The sequence below is a fragment of the Aythya ferina genome (assembly GCF_964211825.1).
Source record: "Aythya ferina genome assembly, chromosome: 15".
In the NCBI taxonomy this organism is placed as follows: domain Eukaryota; kingdom Metazoa; phylum Chordata; class Aves; order Anseriformes; family Anatidae; genus Aythya; species Aythya ferina.
In genome coordinates this window covers 1,189,554-1,199,604 of record NC_140314.1, presented here as the reverse complement: position 1 = coordinate 1,199,604, position 10,051 = coordinate 1,189,554, and the positions used below count along the sequence as shown (strand labels likewise).

General features: G+C 43.8%; 2 protein-coding genes across 7 annotated transcripts in view; one reads left to right on the top strand and one right to left on the bottom strand.

Moving 5' to 3' along the window:
• Window positions 1-38: 38 nt before the first annotated feature.
• TEX47 (testis expressed 47) lies at window positions 39-3,658 on the top strand (the record flags this gene model as incomplete). The annotated part of the gene is made up of 6 exons (XM_084536993.1): window positions 39-236; window positions 467-539; window positions 1,290-1,486; window positions 1,878-1,942; window positions 2,391-2,592; window positions 2,708-3,658. 6 exons carry the CDS (start codon window positions 39-41, stop codon window positions 3,338-3,340), a joined length of 1,368 nt encoding a protein of 455 aa, XP_084393119.1. The 3' UTR covers window positions 3,341-3,658.
• ARHGAP17 (Rho GTPase activating protein 17) overlaps window positions 3,479-10,051 on the bottom strand; it is a 41,620-nt gene continuing 35,047 nt past the window's right edge. For 2 of the 6 annotated variants that reach the window (XM_084536287.1, XM_084536291.1), the window contains 3 exons: window positions 9,371-9,982; window positions 8,374-8,397; window positions 4,261-4,400 (listed from right to left, as the gene is read on the bottom strand). In XM_084536287.1, coding sequence (XP_084392413.1) covers window positions 8,375-8,397; window positions 9,371-9,982 — 635 coding nt within the window. In that variant the 3' untranslated portion in view covers window positions 4,261-4,400; window position 8,374. Of the gene's footprint in view, window positions 4,401-6,421; window positions 6,467-8,373; window positions 8,398-9,370; window positions 9,983-10,051 lie in introns of all 6 variants that reach the window. The other 4 variants (XM_084536286.1, XM_084536290.1, XM_084536288.1 and 1 more) reach the window with 3 other exon arrangements.

Below are 10,051 nucleotides of genomic sequence, written 5' to 3'. Positions count from 1 at the left end.
CTGCGCCGGCCGGGCCTCCGGCTGCTGAGACCGGCGTTATGGAGAGCGAGCTGCTCCCGGCCGGGACCGGCCCCAGCACGGGTCCAGAACCGGCCCCGCCGGCCGCTGAGGGGCCCCGGCCCTTGCCCCGCGACGCGGCCCTGGCGGCGGCCCAGTGGGACGCGGCGGAGCCCCCGGCCCCGGAGCGCCAGAACCTCCTGGGGCTGCGGCAGCTGCAGCGGCACGGCCAGCAGCAGGTGGGGGCGGGGCCGGGGGCGGGGCGAGAGGGACCACACCCTGCTATGACCACGCCCCATCCCGCCACGCCCAGCCCCCCGCGCCCATCCCGCCCCACCCCGGGCACGCCCTGACCCCTCCCTGCCCTGCCCCTGCCCTGCTCAGCCCCAGCCGTGCCCTGACCACGCCCCCTCCTGCCCCACCCTGACCCCGCCCTGACCACGCCCTGACCCCGCCCGTCTCGCCGCAGGCCCGGGTCCCCCTGCACCGGCTGCTGGTGACGGCCCGGCTGGGCGAGGCGGCGGCGGAGCAGGAGGTGGCAGGTGCGTGATGGGGGCCTGGGCACGCAGCGAGTGCCCCTTCCCCACTCTCGTTTATTTCTCTTCGCTCGGGACGTGCCCCAGGGCACGGTGCCGCCGTACGGTGCAGCAGAACTGCTGCCGAGTTGGAGCAAACACCGTGTCCACAGAGTGACACAGTGGGCAGCACGGAGCGGGGATGTGGACAGGCCTTGTCATAGCACATGAAATGAGAAAACACCATTTTTGTTAGAGCATATAAAGAGAATTACCGCTTAGGAATCCTTCCTCAGGAAATAAGACAGGACTATTAGAAACCCCGAGGGAGAGTGAGACTTTATTTTTACAGTATGATACATTTTTTACAAACAACTTTTACGCATGACTTTCTCAGCCATCTTAAAGTAGATTATTTTTTTTCTGGTGAGATACATTAAGACAGGTACTTAAAATTGTATGAGTCTGTGCCAATGCCAAACACAGGCAAGAATCCGATCCAACTCTGCCTACAAAACTACTGAAGTGCTCCACATTTGAGGCCTTCACGTGGTGCACTTACAGCAGCCAAGATGTAACTTCATCTGTCGAGTAAACAAATGCTGATGGAAATTGTAGGCTTCAGCTGCACTAAGTGGTGCAGGATCTGGGATGGTTTTAGGAGTTAACACGGATTGTGTCACTGCATACGTGAAGAAGGGAATCCCATGTTAATGATACTTTAGCATTTCTTCTGAATACTAAAAATGTAATTTGTAAATCTGCTGTCTGTGGCAGCAGAGAGTGCACAGAATGGAACAAATAGCACATGCTGCTGGAACTATCACTGTAAGCAGTTTGACAAACTGCCAGTTTTTCTTTTGAAACAAGGTTATTACAGAGGATTGTTTGAATACGCCTCACAATACAACTCAAGAGAACCAGTCTCAGGTCTGCTGCTTGTCTGTTCAAGCTATGTTCTTCATGTAGTGGAGGTAAGTTAAAGAAATTCCTGGTGGGATCCAACAACCTCAGTTCATCTTTGTACAAATGTGGCTTCCAAAACCCAGCAACTACAGATGCACAACCACCTCTTCCTCCATACACTGGCCTAAAGAACTAAGACCTGAATAATGGTGTGGTGGTTTCCAAAGCTTACCTCTGGAACTTGCTCCAGCTCATGCTTCTGATAACTGCCCCAGAACGGTAATTTGACAGAAAGGATGACATGTTCCATCAAAAGTAATAAGAATGTGCATTGCTTTCAATGCCTGGGACTAAAAGAGAAAGCTCATTTACAGGAGGGGAAGCTGACAAGTTATTTTTGTATTCACAAATTATTTTGTAATATGCAATTCCATAAAAACTCTACCCATTCCTCTGCAGTCTTGCAGCAGCACAATACATCTCGTCATCCGAGATCTAGCTTCTCTCCAAGATCAAGGTCCCAGGTAAGTGGTTTCCATCAGCTTCTTCGAAAGAAAATTGTAACAGAAATGGTAGAATGCTCCCTTTAAGGTAAAACTGAACATTAGCTAAGGTTACATCCCCTTTGTAGTAACCAGTTGTGTCCCTGTGGAGTACAGAACCACCATCCCACTCCTGCATTTGTTTACTAAATCCCTACTGCTCTTCTGCTCATTTTTTACCCTCCCATCCAACCAGTCTGCTTGAGACCCTTGCCCAGTTGTTAGGGTGCAACTGGAAACAGCTTCTGCTGGAGGATCTGCAAGGTGGACGGCCTGGGGTGGGAGGGGTGCTGCACGTCCCAGGTGTGCAGTGCTCTAGGGTAGCATTAGGCCTGCAGATGCCATGTTGTCATGTGGCTTATGAAGCTTCAATATGTTCTGATAAAAAATCCTCGCTGCTCTAAGGATGGATTTCACTCTTTCCACTCAGTGCTTTACTTCAGGACATTAAAGTTGCAGTGGTAGCACATAACATCCCCACCAGACAGTTCCCAGACTGGTATGTGACAGTGGTGACATCTCCTGTGACACATCTAGAAGACACAACAGAGTCACAGCCTGCAGAAGGGACAGTCACAGAGTGTCTTAATCTCCTGTTCAGAGTGGCAGCCTGCACACCAAAGCCTGCTGAGGTAAGCTCAAGATACTCAAGCTGTAAGAAACGTCCCTGGTTGCCCCCCCACAGCAATGGCAGCAACCTGCCATCCCCTGTGCCACTGGCCCTGACACACGATGCTTGTTCCCAAGGACGACAGCGAGGACGAGACCGACAGTCCGTACACTCTTGTACCCAACCTGCAGATCCCAGCAGAGACAATTAGCCGTTTGTGCAGAGCCAAAGAATGTACAAGCCCAGGAGACTTCCTGAGAATGTATTTAAATCCGTTACAACTTGCCCTGGATTCAGGTACACTGCGCACGGTTTTAGGGATGAGCATCCCATTTAGTCACATGGCTACAGTTCTGGCTCATGACACTGAACTTAGAGATAGAAGAGCTCATTGCAGGGCCGGAGCCGTGACCCGCTCCCAGCAGACACCTTCCCTCCCAAGGTGTAACTGGGCAGAGGGTGAGGGCAGCCAGGCTTTCTGGTGTGGTGTCAAGGAGAGCACAGCCAAAACGCGTGGGGCTTGTCAGCAAGGGCCGTGCATCCCTTGGGGAGTGCAGTTACCTTCATTAGTGATGGGAGCATTACCCTCAGGGACTGATTTCCTTCTCTGCCCCACCTCCCCTCCCCAGAAGCCGTTTGGCCCATTCCCTCCCACTTCTCTGCATGATCTGGGCTGTGCCCAGCACTTCTCCCGGTGGTTCCGAGGGATCCAGGTGTTAAGGAAGAGGCACGTTCAGTCCCAGGCCGTGTCTTCTGCAGCCCGTGAATGAGGAGCACACAGAGCAGGCAGCGCCCCGCTAGCTGCGGAGCCCTGAGGAGGAGCACACGGCCTCCAGGGCAGAGCTTTGCTTCCGAGGGAGCGCGAACCACGGGCGCTCCATGTGCACACCAATAAACAGGCCTCAGGCTGACAAAAGAGGGTCTTTAATTTTTATAAATGTTCACCAACCGATGCATCAAACCCGATGTTCAAAGTTCTTTCAGAATTCAACCGTTTTCAATGAAAGCAAAAAAAAAAACACTTCCACAGTTTTACCTCAAAACTCTTGCAAGTTTCACATAAACAAAAGCAGGCTTGGTTAATACAAATAACTATGAAATAAGTATTAGGTATTGATCTTGGAGTAGCAATGAAATGATTAAAGATACAGTAAGTTTCCTTCTACAGTATGACAGTCCTTCAAGGCACTAGAATACATCCACAGTTTTGATGAGGCAACTGATAACCAGCAGTCACCACCAGCACTCCGGCATTTTTTGGTTCATGTTTTTAAAAAGAATCTGCAGCAAATCAGTGAGGGAATGTCTCTTGCAAGGCATCTCCTTGTAATGTCTTAAGAACTAGAAGTAAAAGTCTAACCATGACATTAAAAAGATTATTTCCATAATACATGCGCTTTAAATAACTACTGTTTTGCTTCTTAATCGTTCGGAATATTTGCTAATACCAGCTGTATTAGCAGCAATTATGCTTCCTATGCAAGTTTCTGCATTAATTAATTTCTTCTATCCACGATTCTGAAAACCATTGTTGAGACACAGATCATTCAACTTCCTCTGAATGGCTCAATCACTTTTGCAGTGACTCACAAGCCAGAACTCTACACAGGTTTGCCGTTTTGTCAGAAGAAGCTTTTTCACTGTGAAAGTCTGTTAGTTTTCCCACCAGGACAGGAAAGTACAAAAAGTTTAAGAGTTTCCTCTATAGAGCAGTGCTTTCCGTATCGTCAACATCTAGCACGAGATGGTTGTGCAGTTCTTTGCTCGCTGTCTCTGTAAGAAGCTCTGAAGAAGCGTTTTGAAGTGGTTCTTGAATACTGGAATTAGAGTCTGCACAAAAAATGAAACAGCAAATTTAGCAGTCTGGACAGTGACATCGCATTCAACAGTGTATTTCTGGTGCATTTCCTTAGAAAGAAAAGGGAAAGGAAAGATCAACAGAGGCTCTGCTAACAGAGGGCTGGAACATGTGTGCATGCGCACACAACAACAGAAAAAGGCTAAGCCAAACTAAAAATGTTATCTTTGGGTTGCTTCTCCTGCATGCCTTCATTTTAGGTACATTAAGAAAAGCACTTATTTCTGAAGAATGGAAGGAATCGAGTATGATTTAATATCACATTCCTCAAATCCCCACAGCAGTTATATTATACTACAGACAGTAATATCAAAACAGGATTGCCACTTAACATAAAATTTGGCACCCAGGCCATCATCCAAGTAAACAGCTTCTAAGACTTGTAGAAGTTGTGAGTACATGTACAGTGCCAAAAGGAGGCCAAAAATTTTGATTTAAACAGTTCAAGTTGTTTAGATCAATAAATCCAAATAAACATCTTGCTTTTAAACTAAGGTGACATCACCAGGAATCTTGTAAAGACTAGAATCGTATCTTAAGCATTAGAGTCTTAACTTTAACACAGAAGTTACGTAGTAAATGTTCAAGTTGAAAACTTTTGAGCTAAGTGACACGGAAGAGGCCAAAGCGTATCGAGAACTGAAGTCTTGAGTGCAGCCTCCCCTACTTCTTTCTCAGACCCACTGCATAAGGCTGGCTGGCACTCCTATAATTTGCAGTGATTCTGTAGTGGCACAGCTAATATAATAGCTGGAACTGTATCAGATTGTTTCCTGACCAACTGACTTGACTTGCACAGGACAGTCAAATGTGCACTGCTGGAACACTCACAAAAACATTATTCTAGGATTAATGCTTTCTGTGAGGTGTGAGCCATACATTTTCTCCCAAGTCCTGTATTAAAATTTAAGTGGTAAATAAAATAATCCACAAGGCACAGAACAAAGCACCGGTACTGTCATGAATTGTGAAATGCCATCCACTAGGGTGACCCTTTAAAAAAGACTCCCTCTCGCTCCCCAGCCCCATTCTCATTCTGAAGACCAGTGCCCTGCTTGCAGGACTGTGAACGAGGCTGTGTTGCACCTACAGGAAGACACATCTTCAGTAGACCTTTGATAGCAGTGAAGAAAATAATTACTGTGACTACTTTAAAACCAAACCTTTTCACTTCGCCTCACATTTACAATATTTAAACTAAGACCCTGATCCATGAAACCAAACTTCCTAACATCAGCAGCTCCCCTTTATCCCAACCATGATGCTTGTTTCTACAGCAGATAAAAAGGTTAAGTACTTTCAAAGCTAGTTGATTTGTTTTTAATTTTAGATTTTTTTACGCACTTATACTATTGTTATTAGAAGCACCATTAAATAGAAGAATAAAGTGCTGTTATGCAATTTCCCAAATTCTTACAGTCTCTTACTCAAAATGTTCCACAACGAGCTGGGCCCTAGAAGAGGTGCACACAGAACCCAAAGAGCAGAGATCCTGCACCCTAATCTCTGTCATTACCTACAGTACTGCTGCATTTTCATTTAAAATACGGTTCAAAAGATGTACTTCAACTTTGGAAGCAGACACAGAAGTTCTCCCTGCCACTACTGCATACTCAAGGATGAATCAGAAGAGGAGGTATCTGAAAGTGTGACATGACACAGGAAAGGGATATGTGATAAACACAGCACAGCTAACACTGAATATAAAATGAACCGCTGTACAAAAAAACACGAATTTCTAGGTGATTTTCTGTAAGTGGAAAAAGTACAACGTGAAACTGCCCAGTCAAAACATGAATTTTACACATTCTTCTCTCCAGTACTTTTAGTACGTTAATGTAAAAGCAAGCATAAAACAGCCATGCTTTTTGCATGCCACGCTAATGATAATACAAGCAAGCAGTGTTATTTGTGACGGGTTAGTAGTGGGCATTAGCACACGCATGATTATGAATCAGCAACATTTTTGGCCAATCATATGCCTTTTCCTTACCATTGAACTTTCCAATACAGTTCATACTGAATGCAGGTCAAACATCTAGATTATTTAATAAAATTTTTGATTAGAATATTCTTTCCAAGGGCCCATAACTTCAATACCATAAATAGAATCTGAGACATTACTGTCCAGGATATGGACAAAGGAATTCATTACCCTGAAAATGGTTCAGAATTCCAGTTCTGATATTAGGAAGTTTGCTTACAACTTATTTTTGGCTTCTGTCATTCCTGTTTTCCCTTGCTTCACCGTTTAAGGTTAAAATTAGAAATAGCTATTTCACACTGTGAATTAGATAAGACAGTTTATGGTATCAGACTGTTTAAAAATAAACGCTTACGTGTGTAAATGTTAGAGCAGATACTCTTATATAATATGCAGTGATGTTAATTCATAGCAACTATTAATTCTTTTTTAAAAACAGATTGATCTGGAAAAGTTGGATGACCCTGCACTGAGTGTACTGCTGTAGGTAAACTTGGCTATTGCTCCTTTTTTTTTTTTTTTTTTTTTTTTTTTGTGGAAGGTTTTCGTTTGTTTTCCAAGACACACTAAATTTTTAAAGTTCTTTTACCAGCTTTGCTAAAGAATTACTCTTCATCAGCTTTCCTTCACTAACTCTCCTGCATGGTAGGTTTCATACTATTGTTTACCATATACAACTTACATGGCCAATTTGCTAAGGTTTGTGCTAGGGAGGAATGATATTAAGTCTTTTCAATTTCAACATTTTCAGGTTAACAATCAGTTCTTAATTTCAGTATTATTTTTTAATTTATTCAAAGTACAAGACAGCTGTGTATCTCATGCCTGTAATGACTGAAAATGGGCTGTCCCTGAAATTCAGCATCAAAACTTGTAATTTACAAGTTTTTACAACAATTTACAATCCTCTTCTCAATTCACAATTGCTCTCATGTGGCAGATGCTTTGTTTGTGTAACTTAAACTCCTCCACTAATTAAGCAGCCTCCTGCAGACCAGCTGTATATCGTTTAGAATGTAAGTATTTCTCCAGTTACATTAGGGTAAAACAAATCTTGTTTGTCTGCTATCATTAGAACAGTTTCCCTCAGAACCAGAAAAACTCCAAAATGAAAATAAGCATAGTCAACGTATGAAATGTGACTTTGAAATTAAGTCTTTGCTTGAAGTTTGACTCATCAGCACAGTTCCCATTCTCAACTTATTTGCAAGCACTGTAAAGATCCCAAACTTAGTCTTATTTCTGAATTCTAATATTAATAGAATGCTAATTTAAGTCTTTCTTGTAAGCAGTCAAACTTTCAGATTATTTAGGGATGTAGCTTTAACTTTTCCAGCCTGCCATGCAGTTGATATCTTAAAAAGGTAGCATTTCCAAACCATTATCCATGAACAATAAGATTATTAACGTGCTGTTTGGCAGCTGCGATTGAACAGACTAGTACTATTAGTGAGACTAGAGCTGACAGAATGCAAATGCAAACATGCCAGAGTGCAGATGCTGCTGCATCTGCAAAAGGGTTTAGTCACAGGAATGTGTATTTTGCCAAATAAATTCCAAGTGGTTAAAAATAACTGAAAACCTAAAGTGAAAGCTACATTAAAACGCAACCACAAAATACCGAAGGAAAAAACATGAGCTGCAATATTTGCCTGCACTGATGAGAAGAAACCTCAATTTAAATGGGTCACTGCTTCACACCTGGTAACTGTGTGAAGTGTTATTCAAAATAGTTACTTTTATGATTTGTTCTGAAATATAAATTAATGTTCACGGGACTATTAAAATTAAGCATAGGGCCTAATATCTCTTACAACCAGAATGATATGTAGTAATGAAATAACATACAGAGTTGACAGAGAGCACATATTCCAAAGCGCATATACAAAATAAAGCTACAAAAAAACATTGCTGTGCAGGAGCATTTTAGCTTATATTGCATGTTTCTAGTAAGTACAAACCTTATTCGCAGTAACCATCCCCACCTGTGAAGGCATCATGGGGTAAAGCTATTAGGCAACAGAATTTATACTTTGCATTCCAAAACATTAGTCTTACTGTACAGAAGCTGCAGTGTCATTAGAAAATTTTAACCATTATTGAATATAAGTAGAATTAAAAGCGTTAGTATTTTACATTATCTTTTCCTTCAGAACTTCCTAAAATAAACATTAGAGGAGAACATTTCAAGATTTGCTAGCTTTTACTGTCTCTAGCAGGTTTGTTTTTTTTTTTTTTTCCCAAGACTCAAATTAACATTACCCCTATCAAGGTAATAATCACAACCTTCAAGAAGTTCCTGTGAGAAGACAGAAAATCGGTCTCTAATTCATGAATGTCTCAAACCAGAAAAGTCTGCATTTAAACCAAGAAGATCTATCTAGAAATTGGCCTAAGACACACAGTTAAATGCACTTGATTCTTCAGCTTCTGGATGTCTGACTTAAAAGGACATCAGAAGGCTTCATTCTCGCAGGGTAGAAAATTCTCTGGGTTAGTGCCTTTCCTATTAGGACATGTATCAGTGACTACATTGCTAATTTATTATCCCCCGTGTATCCTGAAAAATACTATCCTTGGCTGCATCTTGTCTCTCCTCCAAGCATTTGTCTTTTCAACAACAAATGCACAAACCTGAGACTGACACAGTGCCAAGGCCAGAGAAAGCCCTGCAGAGCTGGTTGCTATAGTATTATCTAGCTTCCCAAGCAGGAAGAAAAAAAGCAAGCTACTGCACACTTCCTCCCAAGCCCTTCTACCTCAAGATTCGCTACTTGGGGAAGATATCCCCAAACCTGTTTTGTGCATGCGGAATGTGAGCATTTTAACTGAAAATTAGCAATTTTGTATTCTAACTGGTACTTGTCCTTTCAACTTTTCAGAAAAAAATTACAGCTACAGACATTTTCTTCATTCCTGGTCCCTGAGGAGACACCGAATATGAAGGAATCCACTCACCTGTCACTATTTTGGAAGCTGTTTGGGTGGGATTTGCAATAATACCATCTCCAGCCAGCTGAGAAGGAGGATGAGGCGGAGGGGGAACACTAGGTCTGTTTCTGGGTTTAGGCACTGGCCGCGGCCTTGGCAGTGTGCCGCTGTGAGGTGGAGAGTGAGACTGAGAGGTTTCTTGAGTAGATGACTGTGACGATGGGGAACTAGTGCTATGTTTTCCTAGAGGGGGTGTATCGGGTGGTGTTGGAGTCTGCGGAGGAGTGTAACAGGGCTGCTCTGGTCCGTGCTCACTGCTGGCAGCAGCAGGAGGAGATGCTTGACTGTTAGATTTGGGCTGCAGTGGAGGAGTAGCCTGTGTTGGGGGTTGTGGTGGTGGATGGCTGGGAGCTTGTATTGGGGAAAGGCTGCTGGAGTATCGCCGAGGTGCAGAAACCTGGGAGCTGGAGGCCTGGGCTGCTCCTTGGTTTGCATGCTGGGCAGGAGGAGAAGAACTTCTGGCAGGTGGTTTTGGTGAGATAGAAGGTGGCTGAGCAGCTGAGGCAGAGCTCTGGCTTGCTGGCTGCCCTGGTGGTGGGTTGGCTGGCTTGGGAGGTGCTGGTGCAGGCTTTTTAACAGCTGTGAAGATAAAAGGTGAGATTTCATGGTTGAATGCTGTAAAACCAAACTCCTGAAAAAAAAAAAAGA